General features: G+C 48.1%; 1 protein-coding gene and 1 long non-coding RNA gene across 4 annotated transcripts in view; one reads left to right on the top strand and one right to left on the bottom strand.

The window, feature by feature from the left end:
• The window catches only part of GMDS (GDP-mannose 4,6-dehydratase), a 628,352-nt gene extending 606,670 nt beyond the window's left edge, over positions 1-21,682 (bottom strand). The window contains exon 1 of the mRNA XM_051855925.3: positions 21,432-21,682. Coding sequence (XP_051711885.1) covers positions 21,432-21,533 — 102 coding nt within the window. The 5' untranslated portion in view covers positions 21,534-21,682. The remainder of the gene's footprint in view (positions 1-21,431) is intronic.
• Positions 21,683-21,870: 188 nt separating this feature from the next.
• Positions 21,871-26,110, top strand: part of LOC127493224 (uncharacterized) — a 56,172-nt gene continuing 51,932 nt past the window's right edge. For all 3 annotated transcript variants that reach the window (XR_007923342.3, XR_016234386.1, XR_016234387.1), the window contains exon 1: positions 21,871-23,259. This is a non-coding gene — a long non-coding RNA (uncharacterized LOC127493224). The remainder of the gene's footprint in view (positions 23,260-26,110) is intronic.

The raw sequence follows: 26,110 nt of genomic DNA, 5'->3' as shown, positions 1-26,110 counted from the left end.
ATACTCATTCAACTCCCATTTCTCCTTTTCAAGGTTTACCTTTAAAAGCAGAAAAGCAAAACTTTGCAAAACCCATTATGTATTATCACTTCCCCTCAAAACAAACCCCCCAAATCTTCCCCTCTACTTTGAGAAATTCACTGAATATATTTAATGTGGTTTTTCCTGCCACCCCTTCCTCCCCACACCCCACCCTGCTCCACAGGCCCAGGACTGAATAACTCACAAAACCAGCGTAATGCCTCAGTCAACACCATAAAGGGGCAACAAGTAAGGCACCGGCTTGAAGCTGCAACACCTGTTACCACTCAGAAACTCCCCAAAACTTGATTTCAGTTTCAAGTCACCAAGTTAAAGCTGTAACTACATAATAATTTGAATATTGCTTCCAAACACACTCAGAGATGAGGGACAGCTGCAGAAACAGAGCGGGAAAGACTCACTGGAGACTCGGACCCCACCAGCTCCAGCTGGCATTCTTTGTGAGCTATAAACACCACCTCAGGAGTCTGCCCTACACGCCTAAGAAAGAGGCTAAAAAACGAAATTTCAACCATATGACGAATGCTTGCCAAGCACACTTGATGCTGCTCAGTATCACGAAGTATAGATTCATCCAGACAGCTCTGGGCCCCAACGTTCAGCTCTACTCTAGCTCACTGGTACACGAGATCACGGGTCCCACCTTGGAGTCCGGAGAAAGTGGCCACGACAGCTACAAGACATGATCTCGACCCCCAGGAAATACATATGTGAGTTCTAAGAATTGGAGGTTCACAAATACAGTCTATGGATTACTGCCAATCGATGGCACAATTTTGAACTATTCTCCAAAAAAAAAAAAAGAGAGAGAAAAAGATACTAAAATCCTTCCAGTGTTAGATGTATATAATCGGAGCATTCTGTCCTGAGAGCAACACATCCATCTTACATTTTAGTGTGTAAATTGTATTTAATTAACAGATATGACAGCAAGTAGTAACTTGCTACTCTTAGAAATCTCATTTTCAAAAAACCCTGGTCACCATATATAAACCTCTAGTGTTTAGTCTATATAAAATTCAAAAATCCGGGAGCTCCTGACACTCAAGACTCCTGCTCATTCATTCTCCCAGCAAGATGACCGTATCTCAGTTCCCACCGCAACTTCTAAAACATCCAACCACAACACACTTTACTTCCCAGCACTTATTAGCCATGAAATTTACGTGCACCAACTTACACCACCTTAATCAGTTCACAACCTCACCGGTATGACCCACTCACATCTATTGTCATGTTTCCTAAAGGGGTTCAAAATCTAGTTTGTCATCAGCCTGCCCAGCCCTCACCCACCATCACACACAGTCATTTTCCATCCTTGTTCAGTTAAAATTCTTACTTGGGAGCCCTAAAGACTGGTCTGCATTTAACTGATTCAAAAAACCATGACAGCCATTGTGCAGGGGCTGGCATCGTGGCGTAGCAGGTTAAGCCACATCCCACATAGTTGCAGGTTCAGGATCCAGCTGCTCCACTTCTGATCCCGATCCCTGTCAATGTGCCTTGGGACAGCACCAAAAAATGGCCCACGTGTTTCAGCCCTCACACTCATGTTGGAGACCCGGAAGAAGCTCAGGGCTCCTGTCTTCAGCCTGAACCAGCCCCGGCCATTGCAGCCATTTGGGGAGTGAGCCAGCAGATAGATCTCTCTCTCTCCTCCTCTCTGGAACTCAGCCTTTCAAATAAATAAAAAAAATTTAAAAAGCTATTGTGCAGCTTGAAGAAGTTACACAACCAGGAACACCCGAAATCACGCTGCAGAGCACAGGAAGCTCCCATGCCACTGGGCCCACACGGTACGGGGTGTGCCTGCCCACCTCTGGACTCTCGGTGCCTGCTGAGTGCCTGTGACCTTCTCTTAGCCCGCCTCTTCCATAACCACATTCCTCTCTCCACTGCCTTTTCTTCTAACACAGAGAAGCCTATTCCCCTTGTTATGAAAAACGAAATCTTTGGGGCCGGCGCTACGGCACAGTAGGTTAGTCTTCCACCTGCGGCGCCGGCATCCCATATGGGCACCGGTTCTAGTCTCGGCTGCTCCTCTTCCAATCCAGCTCTCTGCTGTGGCACAGAAAAGCAGTAGAAGATGGCCCAAGTGCTTGGGCCCCTGCACCCACGTGGGAGAACTGGAAGAAGCTCCTGGCCCCTGGCTTCGGTTCACCGCAGCTCTGGCCATTGCGGCCATCTGGGGAGTGAACCAACGGACGGAAGACCTTTCTGTCTCTCCCTCTCACTGTCTGTAACTCTACCTCTCAAATAAATAAATAAATAAAATCTTAAAAAAAAAAAAAAAAAGGAAAAACAAAAACTCTCCCCAGCCCTGAATGCACTCAAGAGATGTCAGACTATGTCTACCTCTTCCCAACCAACTTTACAATGAACCTTGCAGGAATTGTTGCTACGGTTTGTCCCCACCAAAATTCACACTGAAGCTTAATTCCTCAACGTGACAGTACTGGGGGTGGAGTGTAGTGGACACCACTGGGGTCATGGGGCCGGGGCACTCAAGTAGATTAACGGCAGCCTGAGCGAGTCTGGACAGTGGTCAGCTTCCTCAGCCTCCTCCTGCTTCCTCTTCCCAGGCACCTGCTTGCCCTTCCCTCTGCACCACGACCGTGAAGCAACAGCACACGTCCTCACCAGATGCAACTGAAGATTTTTCATGAAGAAAAATCCACCTCTTTTCCTTATGAAACACCCAGTCTGGGGCGTTACGTTGTAGCAACAGAAAGCAAACTACACAACTTTGCTGAGTGAAGGCAGAGGGGCCTTTCCTTGCTTCACCCCCCGAAGCCACATACTGTGATTCATTTCAGTGAAATGCCCAGAACAGGACGATGTACAGGGCAGAACAGGGGGAGAGGTTGCCAGTGACTCTAAATAGGCACGGGGTTCCACTTGGGGGTGAGTAAAGAAACGTTACACAACTAGATGGTAGCAATGGCTGTAAAGCCCTGTGCATGTACCAGTGTCACTAACGGTGAATATTATGTGTATTCCACCAACAAAACATCTCTGGCCTCCCTCAGATTCCACGATGTCGCTCAGTATTCTGTTTCCTGCCTTCCCCCTGCCCCCCAACCTCCACCCCCAACAGGTTTCCTTCTCTCCCAATCCTGATGTAAACATGTCCCCCATCTCTCATTACTTCCGTCTCCACACTCTCCCACTTGGCGGTGTCACCTACATCCATAACAATCCAACTGTCCACTGGAGCAGAGCAGCTGCCAGCAAGGCTTGGCACACGCTTTCAGCAAAGAGCCAGACAGCAAACATTTCTGGCTTTGTGAGCCACGTGGTCTGTTACAGCTCACCAACTCCACGTGGAAGCAGCCAGACACAAGAAGTAAACCAGTAAGTATGGCCATGCTCCCCTAAAACTTTTATTTACAAAAACAGATGGCACCTGGATTTGGCTGAAGGTCTACAGCTTTTCAATCCTGCTCTAAAGCAGATCTAAAGTAGGAGACTGTACACTCATGTTTCCAGTCTTTTTTTAATACTCTATTTCCTCCAGGATTTTTATGCAAAACAAAACTTCAAATGTCATTCAACAAATACTTATTGACAGCCCATCATATCTTGGTACTACGCTAGGGACACAGCAGTAAAACACAGTCCTTGTCCTCTTGGACAAAAGCAAAGTGAAGGTCACTGGTGCCAACCACAGTAACAAACTCAATAAATGAAGGAAAGCCCTTATTTCTTCCCTAGTTTACCCAGCCAACAAGTCAACCAGCAGCTCTCACAATCTTTATTTTCCTTCCTATCATATCTCTGGCCTCATCTACGTGGGAGAAAAGCATTCCTTGAGTACACAAACAATACATAAAAAATTCTGGACTATCTTCCAATGACAATATCCAAATTCAATGAAAATCAAAACAAGACCTTAGCGAACCTTAAGAAAATCTGAAAAGACCTATCTTTTCTTACCTTGATAGCACATGGCAGACACAAGATAAATATTCTCAAAATGAGTAATCAAAATGAAGTTGAGAGAGTATAAAATCAGTTATGAGTTTAAAATGAAGCAAGAGAGAGCATTAAAATTAATAAAACAAGCTGATGATCCCTCAGTGGGTACATTTTAACAAGTCAGTCCCGTGGGGCAAGGAAGCCTGCAGGCCAACTGAGTCAGCGTCATCCCACTGGGTCACCGGTAGAGGAAGCGTGGATGTGGCAGCTCTCCAGGGCTGCAGGAGCAGTCTTCTGGGCTGAGCCCACTCAGGCTATCAGATCGAATGGACTAAACGTTTCATCAGAGGAAGTCTACTACACTACTCATTTCCATACACACAGCACCCGGGGCAATGCCTATTCATCCATGCCACACTGGGCACCTGAGTGCAGGTCTTATCATTTTGTTCTTCAGGCCACAAGAAAAGGGCACTCAAAGCGAAGCTCGAGTTCCCCGAGGAAACGTATGCGGAAGTGAGAGGAAAGCCGTGCTGCGCTGGGTTTCAGTCACAGAGGAACCTCTGTTGGTCCCCCCATTTCTTTTTGTGTATGAGCAGAAGCACTGACAACTTTTGCCCAGTGCCACCTCTACCAAGAAATCTGCACACAGCCTTTTGCGATGCAGATGGTGGCTCTCTCTAGACAGGGAAGATCTGCTTCCAGAGGAAGACAGACGATGGCTCCCTCAAGGAAAGGCCAGGTAGGTTTACCAGCAGCCCTCTTAGTTTAAAAATAAAAGTTCTTAACCTCAGGCTTCCCAACTATGGTATATACCCACCGCATGAGCACAACCACCACCACTGTGTTGCTCTCATGGGCTTTGGGGTGGAGGGGGGCAAGAGGATGCCGTGCAAACAGACTGCTGCAAACTTGGGATTTATGCAGCTGGCTATGCTGTGCTAAAACTGTCAGTAACCCAGGAGTGCCGTGCCTTTCTGCGATCAGCAAAGCAAAACCTCAAGTTTCCCACAATTCTCGACAGAATTCCCACTGTCCTTCTCCTGGACTAGGTTCACACAAATGGGAATATTCCATATTTGCATTTCAACCTAGAGGTCTTTTTTTTTTTTTTTTTAGGATTTATTTATTTATTATTATTTATTTAAAAGGCAGAGTGACAGAGGGAAAGGGAGAATAGGGCTCTTCCATCCTCTGGTTCACTCCCCAAATGGCCATAATGGCTGGGGCTGGGCCAGGCCAAAGCCAGGACAGTAGATCTCTATCCAGGTCTCCCACATGGGTAGCAGAGGTCCAAGCACTTCAGCCATCTTCCTCTGCTTTCACAGCCACATTAGCAGGGAGCTGGATCAGAGGTGGAGCAGCTAAGACTTGAACTGACACTCACATGGGATGCCAGTATCAGCTTAATCCACTGTACCACAACTCCGGCCCTGACCTATGGGTCCCTTGTGATCAAGATCACATTTTGAGGGATGTGACCACAAGCTACAAATGCTTACCCTTATCAATATTAACCACCAAAAACACTATTAGCGCACTCAATGTTTATCAATAATCACCATCAAAAAACACTTGTAGTTCTTGCATATACCTGCAAATTTCCAATTAATCCTTTTTTTTTATATTTGTCAGGCAGAGTTAGACAGCGTTAGAGAGACAGAAAGAAAGGTCTTCCTTCCATTGGTTCACCCCCCAAAATGGCCGCTACGGCCGTCGCACTGTGCCAATCCGAAGCCAGGAGCCAGGCGCTTCCTCCTGGTCTCCCATGTGGGTGCAGGGGCCCAAGCACCTGGGCCATCCTCCACTGCCCTCCCGGGCCACAGCAGAGAGCTGGACTGGAAGAGGAGGAGCAACCAGGACTAGAACCCGGTGCCCATATGAGATGCTGGCACCGCAGGTGGAGGATTAACCAAGCGAGCCACAGTGCCGGCCAATTAATCCTTTTTAAAGAAAAGGTGTAAAAGGCACCATTTGGTCCAGCAATTAAGCCACCCACATCCCAAACTGGAGGAGGTTCAATACTCAGCTCTGGCTCCTGACACCAGCTTCCTGTTAATACAGGAATGCATTGCTAATACAATGTATTCTGCTTCCTGCTAATACAGGAACACAATGCTAATACACTGCTGGGAGACAACAATGATGGCGCAAGTGACTTGGTTCCTGCCACCACATGGAGAACCTGGATTGTTTTCCAGCTTCTAACTTCAATCCAGGCCAGTCCCAGCTGTTGTGGGCAGTATCAGAGTTCAGTCAGAAAATGAGAGTGCTCTAAGACAAAAGAAAAAAAAAAGAATAGGTGAACAGGTATAAAAACACAGTTTTAAAAAAGAAACAGTAAAAAACCAATGTCTTTTGTGAAAGCTGTATCATGATTAGAGGTTAAATCATGATTAGATTTCCAAAAAAAAAATCAAAGGTACAAATTAGAGGCTTTTTCACTTTGAATTACAGAACATCTTATGTTAAATATGACCTAGCAATTCATTCACATTTTAACCAAATCCTATGCTTAAGCATTAACATACATACAATACAACAAAGCTCTCGTGGTAAATTTTCCAAGTGTAGAGTAATTGGTGAGCACAAATCTTTTCTGTAAGTACCTTCATTTTTTCACCCTTGAAGTTAAAAAAAGTTAAGATGAAAGTCTAAGACTCCCCTAAATCCATATATAAATGATTTTAAACCCCAAAATGTACGGTCTGAAAGAAGTGAGGCAAAAATTCTTCAGCAAAGAAAGCCTCTATGTATAAAAATCCTCTAACCTCAACTCCATATAATTCAGTTCTACATAACCAAACATCAAAACAACATCCTGGGCCGGCGCCACGGCTCACTAGGCTAATCCTCCGCCTTGCAGCGCCCGCACACCGGGTTCTAGTCCCGGTCGGGGCGCCGGATTCTGTCCCGGTTGCCCCTCTTCCAGGCCAGCTCTCTGCTGTGGCCAGGGAGTGCAGTGGAGGATGGCCCAAGTGCTTGGGCCCTGCACCCCATGGGAGATCAGGAGAAGCACCTGGCTCCCGGCTTCAGATCAGCACGATGCACCGGCCGCAGCACGCTGGCCGCAGCGACCATTGGAGGGTGAACCAACGGCAAAAGGAAGACCTTTCTTTCTGTCTCTCTCACTGTCCACTCTGTCAAAAAAAAAAAAAAAATCCTAGAAGGCAGTTATCTCAATGGTGGCTTTATATAAACTCTTGAGTTACTATTTATGGTGTATCACAAGATTTGGCAGGAAAACTGCTAGCCAATAGCTAGGTTTCACCTACTGCAGTCCCACTGCCAAGAATATTACTGAGCCGGTGCTGTGGCTCACTAGGCTAATCCTCCACCTAGCGGTGCCGGCACACTGGGTTCTAGTACTGGTCAGGGTGCCGGATTCTGTCCCGGTTGCCCCTCTTCCAGTCCAGCTCTCTGCTGTGGCCAGGGAGTGCAGTGGAGGATGGCCCAAGTGCTGCACCCCATGGGAGACCAGGAGAAGCACCTGGCTCCTGCCATCGGATCAGCGCGGTGCACTGGCAGCAGCGCGCTGGCCGTGGCGGCCATTGGAGGGTGAACCAACGGCAAAGGAAGACCTTTCTCTCTGTCTCTCTCTCTCTCACTGTCCACTCTGCCTGTCAAAAAAAAAAAAAAAAAGAATATTAATGAAAATCCACCCGACAGGATCATCTCCCATCTTACTGGCTTCCTCTCCTACAGGGTCACCTTCAAGTACGCGTCACTCCTTCACCTCACATCAGCAATGGTTGGTAGAACTGAGCACATTGCTTCCTGTCTCCTTCCTTTTAGTACTAACATTTATTCTGCACACTCAACTGCAACACATTCCCACAACACCTCTTCTCCATCCTTCTCTCATATCTCTTCATCTACACTAAACAATAAAAACTACCATTTCACAAACAGCATGTGCTGGGCACTGGCACTGCGCTATACCTCACTAAACTCCACGTGTTTACAGTGTCTCTAACCTCATACTGCTCGCTTCAAGTCTAAACATCTCTTATCTAGTTTTCCAGATCTTCCATGATCAGCCAAAAAGACAGATACGACCTGTCAGTGGACCTGCCCTCTAAATTAGATCATCACAAAGGTTTGTCCCTGGTCTACTATTCATTTCCATAAACATGAATGTAAATATGTGATCAAATAACTGGTAAGGCCTCCAACTGGAAACAGAGCTTATAAGATGGGAAAATAAGAATGAAAACAGGAAGATTTAAACAGCTTTCACTGAATACATACAAGAGCATCCAACCATTTCTCTATATAAAATAAAGGAGCATACTGGTGGTCATCAGCAGCTCAGCTTCCTGTAACAACGTTCACAATCAACCCCTTAACAAGATGGCATTTGTAACCAGAAACTTCCACGATAAGAAACATTCAACTAATGTCATGAAATCATGACATTCTAGAAAAGCTTTAAGATAAACCTTGTAATGGGCCATCAAAGGAGGAGGCACCTTTCCCTGAAGGGAGGAGAGGGCTTCCACTTTGACTATGGTCTTGTTGAAATAAGATCAAAGTCGGCGAGCTCAGAGGGCTTCCATGGCCTTGACAACTCATGACTAGAGCCTGGGGAGATTGCTGACACCTTAAACAAGAGTGTCAATTTGTTAAGTCAACAACAGGAGTCACTGTGCACTTACTCCCCATGTAGGATCTCTGTCCTTAATGTGTAGTTCAATGTGAATTAATGATATGACTAGTGCTCAAGCAGTAGTTGGCAATTTGTGTTCCGTGTGGGGGCAAACTGATGAAATCTTTACTTAATATATACTAAATTGATCTTCTGTATATAAAGATAATCGAAAATGAATCTTGATGTGAATGGAATGGGAGAGGGAGCAGGAGATGGGAGGGTTGTGGGTGGGTGGGAAGTTATGGGGGGGGAAGCCATTGCAATCCATAAACTGTACTTTGGAAATTTATATCTACTAAATAAAAGTTTAAAAATAAAAGATAAATCTTGTAATACAATAATTCATTATTTTCATAGCAATATTAGAATCTAACTCCTTATCCCCCACAAAACAATCTGCTTCTTGAAGATAAAAATCACGTCTGTCTTGATCATTGCTGTATTCCCAGCACCCAGCTCAACACATGATAAATCTCAACAAATATCCACTAAATGAATACAATTTCAGCTACATAAAATCTAGGCTCATATATATTTTAATATCTCTACCAAAAAATCACCTAGAAACAAACAAACAAAAATCCTTCCTCATTAAAAAAAAAAAATCACTTCATTTATTTGGTATATTCTACCAAGGTACACAGCTGCTATTTTACATTCTAACCTTACAAACTCTGACAAAATATACATGTGAATTTCTTCTTAGTTCACACACTTAATTTTTAATTCAGTAAACAGTTAATTATTTCATCTAATACAAAGTTCTCCTATGGACTCTATCTGGGATATTAAATGAGCCCACTGCTTAAATATAGAGGTATGTACATAACTTTCTATTTTATGCATAATTATAGTGCAGTATGCCATCCTAAAGTCACAGAGTCTTAGGTTCAGAATAGACATTAGAAAGCACCATGTAACCCTTCACACAAGAATCAAGAAACTGACTTGGAAAAATTACACAATTATTTGGAGTTAAACTCCAGCCTCTGACTCTCAGGCCACAGCGCTTTCAATTAACTACATGTAATGTGAAGACATAAAGGCTGTTGATCCAAGTAGGACAGTACGCAAGACATCTCTCTCATCTCGAATTATTCCAACCCTTTCATCTTAGGACCACAAATCCCAGCAAGGAAGATTTAGAGTGAAAGTCACTGTCCGCAATCCTCTTAAAGATAAGACCAGCTCTGGGATCTGCTGTGCACAGAGTCTGTAGACTCACCGGGACAGCAAATCTGTTGGCCTCCCTGTACTTCACGGCTTCAGTGTTGATTACAAATGCACGGAACTTTCTGCTCCCAGATAAGATTGCGCATGCAGAGCAGGGCTAAGTAGCATATCTCTAACACTCAACTTTCTAGCCTAGAAGTCAGAAATCTATTATTCTCTGTTATCATTTTGATATCACTTGGAGGGAGGATCCATTCCAGTAATGGGGCGAAGGGCCCCATTATGTGGCAGACTTACTTCCTCTACTGGGTAGGACCTACCCTTCCAACTGGCAGAGAGAAGTAAGCAGCTGGGCAGTGATCCAAACTCGGGTTGGCCTTGAGACCCAACTCCTTCGCCTTCACACCACAAGGCAGGGATCCCAGGCTTCCCACAGGCTGAACAGTCTTGAACATGAATATTCCAAAGAATTGACTAAATATACCACCTAAATGCATTTACAGTAAATGACATGACAAGTAAGATACGGGTGGGGGAATGTAACGTAGTAATTAATGCAAGCTTTTTCATTTCTAAATCCACCTTTCCAAAGCTGCAAAACATTCTTGGAAATGCTTTTTTTTTATTTGATATGCAATTCTCTCTCATCAGAACTTATTTGTTGGTACTAATTCCAAAACTTAATAGAAACCAAATTACTGAGATTTATACCAGAAATCTGTTCTACAAACGATGACTCACATGACTCACATGACTCACATGACACTTAACCTCCTCACAGGTGTGTTCTGTTGTTTGAGCACGGAAGGCACTGGAACAGTGCATGACACAAAGTCAACACCTGTTAAATACTACTCTCATCATAAACACTAGAACACCAATGTCAAGAATGGTGACCTGAGTGTTTTGTTCACTGGTGTATTTCCAGTGCCTGGCACACAGTAGGTACTCAAACACTTGCTCAATTCATTAACTGTGATTACTGACACTTCCATTATTTAGAACAGGATAATTTGCATCACAATGTGATGTCTTCTGGGAGAAAACATAAATTAAAAATGGGAAAAAGAATAAAACAAGAGTGGTTATCCAAGCCGCTGCACATTCCATCCACTTCCTGCTAATGCCACCCAGGGAGGCAGCAGGTGATGGCTTATGTGGTTGTGTCTCCGTCACCCACACGGGAGACCTAGATCAAGTTTCAGGCCGCTAGCTTCGCCCTGGCCTAGCCTTAGCTGTTGTAGGCATTCGGGGGTTGAACCAATGGATGGACAATCAATCAGTATCTATATCTCTCTCTGCCTTTTAAAACAAAATGAAAATAAACATAAATTTTTAAAATAAACAATAAACTGTTACTTAGAAATCTAAGAAAGGTGAGAAATAAAAAAACTGTTCCGTCCAAATGCAATGCTTGTCAGAAGAGAGGGGAAGCTACTCAAGTGGAGGAAGTATCTCTTTAAAGTTAACTAAGTTGCAAGAAAAGCAGATCAAAATTATTTGACAAAAGCCTTTTTTGCAAGACAAAAAAATTTCAGGCTTAGACAGCCTTCTCTGTTCATAATGAGGAACAAAATCTAGAAGAGGGGAAACTTGAGTCGCCAAGGGATAATTTAATCTGGACTTCAAACAAGTACAGGCCGCTGCCACGGCTCACTAGGCTAATCCTCCGCCTGCTGCGCCAGCACCCCAGGTTCTAGTTCCGGTTGGGGCACTGGATTCTGTCCCGGTTCTCCTCTTCTAGTCCAGCTCTCTGCTGCAGCCCAGGAAGGCAGTGGAGGATGGCCCAAGTGCTTGGGCCCTGCACCCGCATGGGCGACCAGGAGAAGCACCTGGCTCCTGGCTTCGGATCAGCACAGGGCACCAGCCATGGCGGCCATTTGGGGAGTGAACCAAAGAAAAAGGAAGACCTTTCTCTCAGTCTCTCTCTCTCTCTAACTCTGCCTGTCAAAAAAAAAAAGTACAGACAGTACTCCAAAGAAAGTGTCATTAGAAAAAAGAAGTTAACTTACCTAAGGACAGAGCAAGTGCTAGTACCTGACAGGGAGGCGGGAGTAGGGTCACTGCCTTCCTCCTCCACACTGGACACTTGACTATCCACTTACCCATGTGCTCACAGGACTTTCCAGCCTACATTTCATGCAGGCAGCCTTCTGCCCATCCAGACAAGACCCAACAGCCTCTGAGGATCACAGGAACTGGCTACTTGCTCTGGACCCTCCAGGAGAAGCAGGGGTTTATGGGCAGGGAAAGGAACTATGCTCTAATCATTTTTCTCTCTTACGTGTAAAAATGCTCAAAGAACAACTGAGGAAAATGCTGGGGATTCGCCAGGCCTCAGAGAACATAGCCCTTCACCCCCTTGATCCACATTATTGATCCACCACTATTCCACATTTCTACCAGAACATACAAGCTGATCATGTTAATAACACCCAGGGCAACGCAGCTCTCAAATACATAGCAGCCTTTGAAAATAGTCCATCTCTCCTTGTAAAGCCATCATGACTCAATCTAACCCAATCTAATCACTTATCAAAGACCCCACCCCTAAACACCACTAAACAGATTGAATTTCTACCCTTTTAGGAGAGAAGCACAATACTTTGGGGACCAAGTCTTCAATATGGGCCTTTGGGGAGACACCCAAACTAACACCCAAATCATAGCACTGAATATCTATTAGAAAGTAAAACCACTCTGACAACCATTTTCTAACAATTCCATCTATCTAACAATTTCTATCAATTCTTTTTTTTTTTTTTTTAAGATTTTATTTATTTGAGAGGTAGAGTTACAGACAGTGAGAGGGATAGACAGAGAGAAAGGTCTTCATTCCATTGGTTCACTCCCCAAATGGCTGCCCCGGCCAGATCTATGCTGATCCGAAGCCAGGAACCAGGTGCTTCTCCCTGATCTCCCATGTGGGTGCAGGGGCCCAAGCACTTGGGCCATCTTCCATTGCTTTCCCAGGCCATAGCAGAGAGCTGGATTGGAAGAGGAGCAGCCGGGACTAGAACTGGCGCCCATATGGGATGCTGTCGCCACAGGGGGAGGATTAACCTACTATGCCACAGCACTGGCCCCTCTATCAATTCTTAAATGAAGAAGATAAGAGGCTGGTGCTATGGCAGCAAGTTAAGCCACCACTACAGTGCCGGCATCCTATATGGTCACCAGTTCAAATCCCAGCTGCTCCAATCCTAATTCAGCACCCTGCTAATGTGCCTTGGAAAGCAGCAGAAGATGGTCCAAGGCCTTGCGCCCCCACGGGAGACCCAGAAGCAGCTTCTGACTCCTGGTTGTGGCCTTGCCCAGCCCTGGCCATTGCAGCTATGGGAAGTGAACTGGCGGAGAGAAATCTCTTTCTCCTCCTCTCTCTCTGTAACTCTGCCTTTCAAATAAATACATAAAAAGAAGATGATGATGATGAAATCTGTGTAAGTCATGTGAATCTAGTAAATCAGGCGATCTATTTTACATGTGCTCTCTTTAAAGGCCCACGTTGCTTTACAGTGGCTAGACTATGCTCATATGAAACTAGTGGGAGGAGAGGGGGAAGCCATCGAAAAATACTGAAACAAAATATGATCTTGGTATGCAAAGGGGTCCACCTCCTTCATCTAGGCAAGACTCAGCTAGCTACATCTTGTCTAACCTACGAATCCCACCCTCCAGACTGTGACGAGCTGGTCCTCTCTTTGACAAATGCTTGACATCCATGCTTCGCAGCACAGAAATCTGGAACCTTGAATTTGCCCTTGTTTATATGCCTGACCAGATCTAAAATCCACTTCCTTAGGAAAATCTTAGCCTGCTGGCAGGTGGGAAGAGCCTTACCAGGTCAACTCTTTTACATTTAAATACCAATATTAACCCTACCATCTAGCAAACACATCTGTCATTCAGAGTATAAGATTCCCCTTCCGAACACACAGCACAAAGTGACCGACAGTCCAATGTGCTGTTTTCCTGGCAGAGACCAGCTTACAGTGACTGACATACAAAAGGAAAAAATCTATTCACTCTAACCACTCAGTTCTCCAAAGCTGCTCCCTAGCGTAATTTGCCCTATCATCAAGGAGTTACAGGAGTATCATATGAATACAGTTCTCTTCGTTTAAGAACTACTATTAGATACGTAACTTCTGTCGTGTTGTTCTAAGTTTTGGATTAAAAAGTCAAATCCCTGTGAGAGCTTGGTATTAATAAGGTGCCTCACTTGCTTACCTACTTCATCCCAACAGAGAGCTCAAAGCTGAATGTTGCATGCAACTGATGGCACTCAACCTCCGCTTTGCGTCTTGACATATTATCTCCATCTTTCTACTGCTCTCACAGCAATCTCTAGGTTGTCTTCATTCTTTTTTATCATTGTCCAATGATGTGTTTTTTTTTTTTTGAAGCTACTTTTTAGAAGTGACACAAATAATTTTTTACATTCATTTTCTGACCATTGTTACTATAGATTTGTCCTCACTGTCCCTGAAAACTTCCCCTCTCTACACTCCTCTTTATCCAGAACAAAGTATCTTCTATTTTCACATCCAATGACTTCTTTCAGAGGTTGGATGAGGTACTCACCTGACCCCTAACATTATTGTGCCAAACTAAATTTTTCTTATGTTCTGAGTTTTCATGTGCACTGTCTTATGCTCTTCGAAGATTATAAGGTCCTAATGGCAGAAAGTATGCCTTACATCTCTTGATATCCACACCAGCATCAAACCAGGCCTTGCACACTGCAGACACAGAGTGAAGATGTGTTCTGGTAACAGAAAAATAGGTCAAAATGTTTAAGTCCTCTAGGTGAAGCCATTAGAGAAGTGACAGGCTGAAAATGAGATTTCTATCTTCAAAGCAGTTTACAATCTGAAAGAAGGAGGATATATAAATGACCTATGCAAGCAACAGAGACTGCATATACACAAACATAAAGGAAGTTCCTGAAGAGGCTGCATTTGGCAGGACAAGTCTGAGAACACTAAGGCTTTTAGTCAAGTTAAAAGGAATAAGCCTTGTCCATTCAGCCTCAAATAATGACTCCAGAGAGTTACAAGGCCAGAGTATTCAAAGAACAGCCAGAACATTTCCGTGAGTACAGAAAAGAACAGCAATCATCATTAACAATGGAGGTGAGCTATGGGGATGGCTGGCAGAGGGCCTGGGAGCCAAAGCCTGGGTTTACTTAAAGGCAATTTAAGAAGGTATAGACTTTGGAAAAGGATTCACAGCTATTGTATCAAGGGGTGGGGGTGGGAGGGAGTGCTGTAGCGCAGTAGGTTAATCCTCTGCCAGTGGTGCCAGGATCCCAGATGGGTGCCAGTTCTAGTGCCAGCTGCTCCTCTTCCCATCCAGCTCTCTGCTATGGCCTGGGAAAGCAGCAGAAGATGGCCCAAGTGCTTGGGCCCCTGCACCTGCACTGGAGACCCAGAAGAAGCGCCTGGCTCCTGGCTTAGGATCAGCCCAGTTACAGCCATTGTGGGAGTGAACCAGCAGATGGAAAACCTTTCTCTCTGTCTCTCCCTCTCACTCTCTGCAACTCTATAACTCTACCTCCCAAATAAATAAATAAAAATCTTAAAAAAAAAAAAAAAAAAAGGTGAGTAGGAGGGCAGGCATTTGGCATACCAGTTAAGATGTAACTTGGGATGATCGCACCCCATATCGGAGTCCCTACTCTCTCTCCAGTTCCAGGCTTCTGCACACCTGGAAAGCAGCAGATGATAGGTCAAATACTTGGGTCTCTGCTACCCAGGTAGAGGACCTGGATTGCGTTCTAGGCTCCTAGCTTTGGCCTGGCCCAGACCCAACTGGTGTGGATATTTGAGGAGTGAACCACCAAATGGAAGATCTCTATCTACCTGTCAAAAAAATAAAAGTAAGTAGATAAAAAAGTGCAGGGGAAAAAAGAATGTGTAGGAGGAGGGATAGGTAGGAGGAGGGATAGGTATTTGGTGCAGGGGCTAAGATACCACTTGGGATGCCCACATCCCATACTGGAGGGCCTGGGTTCAAGTCCCAGGTCCACTTCCCATTCCAGCTTACTGCTAATATGCACCTTGAGAGGCAGCAGGTGACTCGCCCGATTGGGCCCACCTCCACATGGGAGACCTGGATTGAGTGCCCGGCTCCTAGCTTTCACCTGGCCCAGCCCTGGCTGTTATAACCATTTGGAGAGTATACCAAAGAACGAGAATTCTGGGTATGTATGTGTCTGCCTTTCAAATAAAATAAATCAACAAATAATATTTGAAAAAAAGAATGGGTAGGAAGAAAAAGCTAGAATAAGAAGCCTAAGCATATACACTTCCAAAAGTACATGCAAGTATATAAATATTTACATATGAAGTATATATATACACATATTTCAAAAATATGTAAACAGTATAACTTCAAAAATTTCATATGCATATTATGAAAAAACTATACGTGGATTTTAATTTTTTTCTGCACCAAATAAACTGACTTTTTTTTTTTTTTGACAGGCAGAGTGGATGGTGAGAGAGAGAGAGAGACAGAGAGAAAGGTCTTCCTTTGCCGTTGGTTCACCCTCCAATGGCCACCGCGGCCGGCGCACCGCACTGATCTGATGGCAGGAGCCAGGTGCTTCTCCTGGTCTCCCATGGGGTGCAGGGCCCAAGCACTTGGGCCATCCTCCACTGCACTCCCTGGCCACAGCAGAGAGCTGGCCTGGAAGAGGGGCAACCGGGACAGAATCCGGCGCCCCGACCGGGACTAGAACCTGGTATGCCGGCGCCGCAAGGCAGAGGATTAGCCTTGTGAGCCGCGGCGCCGGCCATAAACTGACTTTTTACTTCCATTTTTCTATGATCTTTCTGAAACACTCTAACATACTAAAGAAGCATAAGAGAGGATACCTTGGCTGCCTGAACTACTCTCAAGCAGGAATTTGAGACCACCCATCTAAGCCCACTGGCACATTTGCCCTGACAGCCAAAATGCCGAGCAGTGGCCCTTGAATCTGAGGTTTCTTTATAGAATAAGACAATTCTCTCTCTCTCTGCCTTGTGACTTAATACTACAGACAGAATAACAAAATGTTTTTTAAAGATTTATTTATTTATTTGACAGGCAGAGCAACAGAGACAGAAAGAAGTCTTCCATCTGCTGGTTCACTCCCTAAATGGCTACAATGGCAGAGCTCAGTCAATTCGAAGCTAGGAGCCAGGGGCTTCCTCTGGCCCCCTACGTGGGTGATGGACCCAAACACTTGGGCCATCTTCCACTGCTGTCCCAAGCTGTTAGCAGAGAACTAGACTGGAAGAGAAGCAGCCAGGACATGAACCAGCACCCATATGGGATGCCAGCACCACAGGGGAGGATTAACCTACTACACCACAAAACCAGCCCTCAACAAAATGGTTTAGAGCAACCACTCTGGAGCCTGACTCTTGGGTTCAGATCTCAGCTCTGCCAATCATGAGGTATATGAGCTCAAAGAACATACTTAAGCTCACTTACTATGGTGTAAAATGGGGATACAAGATACACCTGCCTCATAGGCGGGGATATATATAAAGTGCCCAGCAGACTGGGTAGCTGGATAACTTCTCATCCAGTTGTATTAAGAAAATGTGCAATAAGGATGGACTCTATGTTAATGTCACAGTCCTCCAGAGACCCTTGATACCCAGGTCGGGAGTCACTGTCCTAAGAGAGAAACAAAAAGCATAGAACAAGCTCCATCAGCAACTATTTATGTGGCAGCAAAAGAATTCAGAGACTGCAGAAGCCAGTGTAACGGCAAACAAGGACACGGCACGGAAGACAGATCTAGGAACCAAGTTATGAACACTGAGATAGCAGGTATCTACAGATGGGATGAAGCGGAGAGAGAAAACATCACGGTCAGGGGATGGTATGCTGAGCATGCTTCCAGAACATTCCCCTGGACAGTCTACGGACAAACTAGAGGAAGAGGCCACATCCACACACTTCTGGCCACTCAGTACCAACCAGTTGACCACTTTTAATGGTCTAAATAAGGTCAGATTTCTTACTTGCAGTGGTTCATACTTAAATTATTATAAGCCATACTAATATAGCCCATCAACATCTTAACTGATTTCTTGATGATACTGAAAAAAATCTGCTTTCAAGAGATTATGTAAATTTGGTAAACATGTGAGTTTCAGAGCCAGTCTGAGAAATTAGGAAAAATGAATCATCTGCACTTAGGTTCCTAGTAATAGAAAAAAAGGAGAGGTCAATATATAGGCCCTTAAGCCTTCTTTTTTTATTTTTAAGATCTATTTATTTATTTGAAAGATAGAGTGACAGAGATAGGAAGAGACAAAGAATCTTCCATCTGCAGGTTTACTCTCCAAATGTCCACAACAGCCAGGTCTCAGTCAGGACAAAATCAAGAGCCAGGAACTCCATCTAGGTCTCCCATGTGGGTGGCAGGGGCCCCAAAACTTAGCCCATCAACCGCTACCTTCCCATGTGTACTAGCAGGAAGCTAGATTGGAAGCAGAGCAGCTGGGAGTCAAACTAGCACTCTGATATGGGATGCCTGCACCACAAGATGATTAACCCACCAAGCCACTATGCTGGCTGCCGTGACCTGCGTTAACTGCCTGAATTTAGGTGTTCTCTTCCTTAATCTGAGATCCTTGCCCTACCAACCTCTTTCCAGTTTTCAAACACTTGCCTATTTCAATTGCCATAGGCAAACCAAGAGACATGAAAAACCAGAAATTGACCAGGCCTCCAGTAGCTGAAACTGTGCCTAATATTCTGTAACTGTGTCTGCCCACCCACAACTTATCCTTCCGCAAGGCTAGGCAATTTTAACAGAAGTTCCAATCCCACGTGGACACTTCAGCTGTCTGACATCACACAAACTGCCATGCTTCTATTTCCACATCTATAAAGCAGAGACAATGCAAGTACACCCTCGGGCAGTTTGTTGCCACAACTAATGAGCTAACAGTAACCGACTGACTGGACTATGCCAGTGCAGTATATAGCAGCTGTGATTATCACCTCCACCTCCGCGCTACACTTGCCACCCCCAGGAGATAATCCAGAGCCTATGTTGCAAGTGAGGACTTTCACCCTCCGCCTGCAGCATGGGAAGCCTACCTGTTGCAAGCGGGGACTGTCACCCTCCGCCTGCAGCATGAGGAGCCTGCCTGTTGCAAGTGAGGACTGTCACCCTCCGCCTGCAGCACGGGGAGCCTGCCTGTTGCAAGCGGGGACTGTCACCCTCGGCCTGCAGCATGGGGAGCCTGCCTGTTGCAAGCGGGGACTGTCATCCTCGGCCTGCAGCATGAGGAGCCTGCCTGTTGCAAGCGGGGACTGTCACCCTCGGCCTGCAGCATGAGGAGCCTGCCTGTTGCAAGTGGGGACTGTCACCCTCGGCCTGCAGCATGGGGAGCCTGCCTGTTGCAAGTGGGGACTGTCACCCTCGGCCTGCAGCATGGGGAGCCTGCCTGTTGCAAGTGGGGACTGTCACCCTCGGCCTGCAGCATGGGGAGCCTGCCTGTTGCAAGTGGGGACTGTCACCCTCGGCCTGCAGCATGGGGAGCCTGCCTGTTGCAAGTGGGGACTGTCACCCTCGGCCTGCGGCATGGGGAGCCTGCCTGTTGCAAGTGGGGACTGTCACCCGCGGCCTGCAGCATGGGGAGCCTGCCTGTTGCAAGTGGGGACTGTCACCCTCCGCCTGCAGCATGGGAGCCTGCCTGTTGCAAGTCGGGACTGTCACCCTCCGCCTGCAGCATGGGGAGCCTGCCTGTTGCCAGTGGGGACAGTCACCCGCGGCCTGCAGCATGGGAGCCTGCCTGTTGCAAGTGAGGACTGTCCCCCGCGGCCTGCAGCACGGGGAGCCTGCCTGTTGCAAGTGGGGACTGTCACTCTCGGCCTGCAGCATGGGGAGCCTGCCTGTTGCCAGTGGGGATTGTCCCCCGCGGCCTGCAGCATGGGGAGCCTGCCTGTTGCAAGTGGGGACGGTCACCCTCCGCCTGCAGCATGGGGAGCCTGCCTGTTGCCAGTGGGGATTGTCCCCCGCGGCCTGCAGCACGGGGAGCCTGCCTGTTGCAAGTGGGGACTGTCACCCTCCGCCTGCAGCATGGGGAGCCTGCCTGTTGCCAGTGGGGACAGTCACCCGCGGCCTGAAGCATGGGAGCCTGCCTGTTGCAAGTGAGGACTGTCCCCCGCGGCCTGCAGCACGGGGAGCCTGCCTGTTGCAAGTGGGGACTGTCACTCTCGGCCTGCAGCATGGGGAGCCTGCCTGTTGCCAGTGGGGATTGTCCCCCGCGGCCTGCAGCATGGGGAGCCTGCCTGTTGCAAGTGGGGACTGTCACCCTCCGCCTGCAGCATGGGGAGCCTGCCTGTTGCCAGTGGGGATTGTCCCTCACGGCCTGCAGCATGGGAGCCTGCCTGTTGCAAGTGGGGACGGTCACCCTCCGCCTGCAGCATGGGGAGCCTGCCTGTTGCAAGTGGGGACTGTCACTCTCGGCCTGCAGCATGGGGAGCCTGCCTGTTGCCAGTGGGGATTGTCCCCCTCGGCCTGCAGCATGGGGAGCCTGCCTGTTGCAAGTGGGGACTGTCACCCTCGGCCTGCAGCATGGGGAGCCTGCCTGTTGCAAGTGGGGACTGTCACCCTCCGCCTGCAGCATGGGGAGCCTGCCTGTTCCAAGTGGGGATTGTCCCCCGCGGCCTGCGGCATGGGGAGCCTGCCTGTTGCAAGTGGGGACTGTCACCCTCCGCCTGCAGCATGGGGAGCCTGCCTGTTGCACGTGGGGACTGTCACCCTCCGCCTGCAGCATGGGGAGCCTGCCTGTTGCAAGTGGGGACTGTCACCCTCCGCCTGCAGCATGGGGAGCCTACCTGTTGCAAGTGGGGACTGTCCCCCGCGGCTTGCAGCATGGGGAGCCTGCCTGTTGCACGTGGGGACTGTCACCCTCGGCCTGCAGCATGGGAGCCTGCCTGTTGGTGGGGACTGTCCCCCGCGGCCTGCAGCATGGGGAGCCAAAGCAAAGCTCAGGCCAGCTCCACCTGAGGCTACAAGGAACTCCTCTGGAGTGAACCCGGCCTCTTTGAGAGCAGCCTGCGTGTACACACCTCAAAATGAGTGACCCTGAATCTCAGGTGTTCAGATGCCCACACAAGCCTCTGGAGGAGTTCTGCTCGGTTTCCTGACGTTTCTTGGGTGGTGACTCCACGGCACTAGTCTCTTTTCTCCATTTTATCTGGAAATCTGGTGAGGGGGAACCAAAACAGCCAGGCAGACCCCTCCCTCGCTTTCTAAGCCCGGCAAGTAACACAGCGCTGACGTAACGAAGACAACCCCACAGATTCGTTTCACTGATAACCGGTCTTCTCCCTTCCGGCACAGCTCTGCAGTGAACGACACCCAGGCGCACTCCCGGGCTCCCGGCACCGGCGCACAGGTGCGAGCGGGTGGTCCCGCCCGGGCGTGCGCGCCGCGTCCGCAGGCAGGCATCCCGCCCGGAAGAGGACCGGCGCCGCCGCCGCGATCGCCCCCCGCCGCACTCTCCGCCCGGCCGCGGCGGCGGACACCTTCCGGGACGCCCGGGGCGTGTTCCCGGAGCCCCGGCGTGCGCCCGCACGTGCCCGGGAGGCAGCAGGCCCGGCTCGCCGCCGCCGGCGCACTCACCTGGCCGGTGATGCCAGTGATGAGCGCCACCTTCCTGGGCTTGCCCGTGTCGCCATCCCCCGAGCCCCGCGGGCTGGGGCAGCAAGCCGGCGCGTGTGCCATGGAGCCGCGGGCGGCCGCGGGGCCGAGCGCAGGGCGGGGCGCGCGGGCCGGGACGTGGGGGTGTGCCGCGCGCGAGCCGCCTCGCGGAGCTGCCGGCGTGGAGAGCGCGCCGCGCCGCCGGCCGCCACAGTCTGACAGGGGCGCCCGGGAGGCCGGCGGGGCGGGCCGGGGGCGGGCCGAGGCGGGCCCGGCGGCCGGCGGCGCGGCTGCGGCCTGGCGGGCGCCGCGTCATCCGCGTCGGTCGGCGCCGTGACGGCGGCAGGCCCCGCCCCCGCGGCCGCCTCGCCACGCCCCCCGCCGGCCGGCGCGCGGGAAGGGCGGCGCCTGCGGCCTGCGGGGCGCGGGGCAGCGGGGCAGGGCGGCCCGAGGGAGGAGGCGAGCCCGAGGGAGGAGGCGGCGGACCCCCGGCGGACCCCCGGCGGCCCAGACGCCCGCCGCGCGTCCTGCGCCCTCCTCCGCCTCCGGGGCCTGCGAGCGTCACCCGAGCACGCTGAGGGGACCCGCAGCTGGCCACACGCTCTGCGTTCCGCTCCGGGCGTCGCGGGCCTTGGATACCCAAGTCCTGTGGCGTGGCTCGCTCTGGGTCGCATTGCTTGAAGGAAGGCTGCGTTACAAGGCCTGGGAGCGGGCCAGGGCTGTGGGCAGTGACTGACTGCACACCTGGGCGGGCCCTCTGGCCCTGGCGTGTCCCTCAGGCCTGGAACCAGCCGAGAGTGCATTTGAAGTGCACTAGTCCAAGGCCGGGCCCCACCCGTGTGCCGCGTGCGGAATGTCGAAAGAGCCGCACGAATCAGAAACTCGACGTGGCAAATTTCAAAGAGTAATTTAAACGCGAGGTGCGGCCCGTCCCAGTGCCTTCCGAATTTGGCTTACATTTGGCAGCTGCGCTGGGAGAGCAGCAGGTGTGTGGAAGAGAACCGACCGGCCTTCGCCGCTCTGCCTGCCCGGACAGACTCCTGTTCCACCTCCCAGTAGATCGCGACCTGAGTTACTGGGGCAGTGACCCACAGGCAGGTCGTGCTGCAGATCTGACATCGGAAAATCGGAAAAAAGATCAAAGATCCCCCGTTCCCCAAAAGCCCTCAGGAATACTCTAGCTGCATAGGTGGTCGCCTCTGGTTTCACACCCTGCTTCACCTGTAAGAATGACAGCAAAGATGTCTATTGCCAATGGAAGGCCACCCTGGAGTAATGAGTACAGAGACCCTAAGCACCACAGGAACTCACTAAAATCAAGGAAGGTCTTTGAAATCTATTAGATTATCTATAAAATTGTGATTCTTTTCATGTAAATATCTCATAAATTAATGAGGTCGATGAGTGCTTTAGCATTTTCAAAGAAGCAGTTGTCAAGAGAGTGCTGTTTTTAGGAGATACGCCACTTTTACTCCATAGCTTTGAGACCTGCTCTTACTGCACTGGACCCTGGAAGCTCACCTGTCCTGGATGGAAGTAGGACAGTGGAAGAGATCACGGGAAGATGATCAGTGTTGTTAGGGCCTGAACATCTTTATGTCAGAGATGGCTGGATGGTTCAACAATGAAGGGTGTCTTTCTGGAAAACCCTGAAGACAGTTTGTTGGTCTGCCAGGGCTGCCACAACAAAGTACCACAGAAAAGGTGGCTTGAACAACAGATTTATTTCTCCACAGCGCGCGGGCTGGAGAAGATCAAAGTGTCCGCAGGGTTGAGTGCCTCTGAGGCCTCTCTCCCTGGCTATAAACAGGTATCTTCGTGTTTACAGGCCTCCTCCCTGTGTGTGCTGTGTCCTAGCTTCCTGTTCTTAAGGCCTCTAGTTATATTCAAATGACTTCATTTTGATTTCATTACATCTTTAGACCGCCTATCTCTAATTACCCAAGGTTGACTTCAACGTGTGAATGGGGAGAAGGGCACAGATCAGCCCAGAGCAGACAGCTACCAGGAAAATAAGGTTTTCTTGTTCGCTTGTTTGGCAAAGGGAGGTCGATAGAGGGGTTGGTCGCTATTTCCCCAGCGTTATTCAGGCAACTTAAAGTCCGTGTCTGAGGCACGCTAAGATTACATGAACTAGAAGGAAATCTACAGGCTACTACTGGAAGGTAGGGAGCCCCATGGCCTCATTGTGTTTTACTCTGATAGAGTAGTTTCTAAACGTGGGTGATTTTGCCCCCCCAGGGAACGTGTGACAATGTCTGGATACATTTTTGGTTGTCACAACTGGAGGTGTGCTGTTGTTATCTAGTGAGTAGAGGCCATATTTCTGGGCCGGTGTCCTTCGATGCCCCAGACAGCCTGCCTCAACAGTCATCTAGGCCACAATGTCAGCAGTGCTGAAGTTGAAGAAGCATGCTCCAGGAGTTGATAAAAAGCCAATGAAAAATGATGACAAGGGGCCTGCGCTTTGGGGTAGTGGGTCGGGCTGCTGCCTATAACACTAGCATCCCATACGGATGTCATTTTGAGTCCCAGCTGCTCTGTTTTCTCTCTCGCTCCCTGCTAATGTGTTTTAGAAAGCAGCGGAGATGGCCCAAGTGCTAAGGCCCCTGCCACCTAGCTGGGAAACACAGATGGTGTTCCAGGCTTATAGCCTCGGCCTGGCCCAGCCCGGCGTTGAGGCCATGTGAGGAGTGAACCAATGGATGGAAGATCTCTCTCTGTAACTCTGCCTTTCAAATCATCTTTTTTTTTATGGCAGCAAGTATATCATTTAACTGACACATACTTGGATATAATATTCAATAAAATCACAGTGTGTTTTAGAGGAAGCAAATAAATTTTGTAGCTAACTGGTGACATTCCTACCTTCACCCTCAAACATCACTAAATTCCAAAACATATTCAGCTTCCTTCTGAGGGCACATAGAGAACAAATATTTTTCAAGGAGCTGCAGTCTGAGGGTATAATAGTATATAATTTTATGACTTTCGTAGCGTTTTCATATTCACTTAACATAATATGAAGTATGGAGACAAAGGGGAAGGCCACCAGCTCCAAGTTTTCTGATCGGATGGAGGTCAACCATACTAAATAGTGCTTTAATGCTGAACAACTTTTGTCACATCTTTATTTCTCATTTCTTACCATTGAGTAGATGCCCAGTATTGAAGAACAATACTCTTCCTTCACCTCCAAAATATCTCCTTTCCTTTTTTATCTTTCTTTTCTTTGCCTTTCACGTAGGGAACATTTACTAATCTTTTGCTATAATTCAAATTGGAAAAACAATGACAATGACTAGCATGGATTAGCTAAGCATGTAAGAGTTCCAGGCAGTGTATCATATCTCAGTCAAGTCTGTAGGATAAGTATGGTAATGAACCCTATTTTATAGAGTTGGAAATTGAGGATCAGAAAGATTAATCAACTCACACAGAATCATATGGCTAGTGGTTAGTTATGCTAGATACTATGGCCTTCTCGCCTTCCATATGCTAAAACCCACATTTCCCAGGTCATTTTCCATCTGACATATTAGAAGTGAACTGAGTTCTACCAATGAGATGTATGCTTGCACACTCTGGCAGGCGGCAGTGAAATAGCAATTATCTTTCTACTTCTGGTCTGACTAGTAGCGTTTGTGGCAGCAAGACTCCAATTTAGGTCATCATCACCAATTTCATGGATAAGAGAGCCAATTGGGAAGGCAGCAGTGCAGCAGGAGTAGTTTCCTAAATTCTGACTTAGAGCTATGGTGATATGCCCATGACATCAGCTGCCAGTGGTGACCCTCTGACTCCAATTCCTACACTACTTGTAAAGATTTTTTTTAAATTGATCTTTGTACTCAAGTGGCATGGTCACATCTTAAAAAACTAGCACAATATCACAAGCAGGATATTGATATTGATAAAATCATATTCAGATTTCCCCAGTTTTTGTACTCAGTTGTGTATATGTGTGTATGTTTATTTCTACACGGTTGTATGTGTAGTTTTGTACATCCACCACAGTCAAGATATGGAATAGATCCAACACTATACAGATGTCTCATCTTTTTTTTTTTTTTAATTATTTGAGTGGTAGAGTTACAGACAGAGGGAGAGACAGAGAGAAAGGTCTTCCATCCACTGGTTCATCCCCCAAATGGCCACAATGGCTAGAGCTGAGCCAGTCTGGAACCAGGAGCCAGTAGCTTCTTCCAGGTCTCCCGCACGGGTGCAGGGGCCCAAGCACTTGGGCCATCTTCTACTGCTTTCCCAGGCCATAGCAGAGAGCTGGATCAGAAGAGGAGCAGCCAGGACTAGAAACAGCACCCCTATGGGATGCTGGCACTGCAGGCAGAGGATTAACCTACTGTACCACAGTGCCAACCCCTCATATTGTTCTTTATAACCTTATCACTCCTCTCCCTCCCCATTCCTAACCCCTGGAAATCACCAGTCTATCCTCTGTTTCCATAAAAAGAATTATTTTGCAGCCGTTGGGGACTGACTTTTTCCACTCAGGTTAAGTCTCCTGGAGAGTCAGCCAACTTCTGTGTACTGGTAGTTCTTTCATTTCTATTGTTGAGTGGTATTCTGTGGTGTGGATGTACCGTAGTTTGTTCAACCATTCACTTACCAAAGCGTATGGGGGCTATTTCCAGTCTGGGGCT

This window comes from Oryctolagus cuniculus, chromosome 5, assembly GCF_051225735.1.
Source record: "Oryctolagus cuniculus isolate XC-2025 breed Fujian yellow rabbit chromosome 5, ASM5122573v1, whole genome shotgun sequence".
Lineage (NCBI taxonomy): Eukaryota > Metazoa > Chordata > Mammalia > Lagomorpha > Leporidae > Oryctolagus > Oryctolagus cuniculus.
The sequence above is the reverse complement of the archived record's forward strand: the minus strand, read 5'-3'. Positions and strand labels throughout refer to the sequence as shown.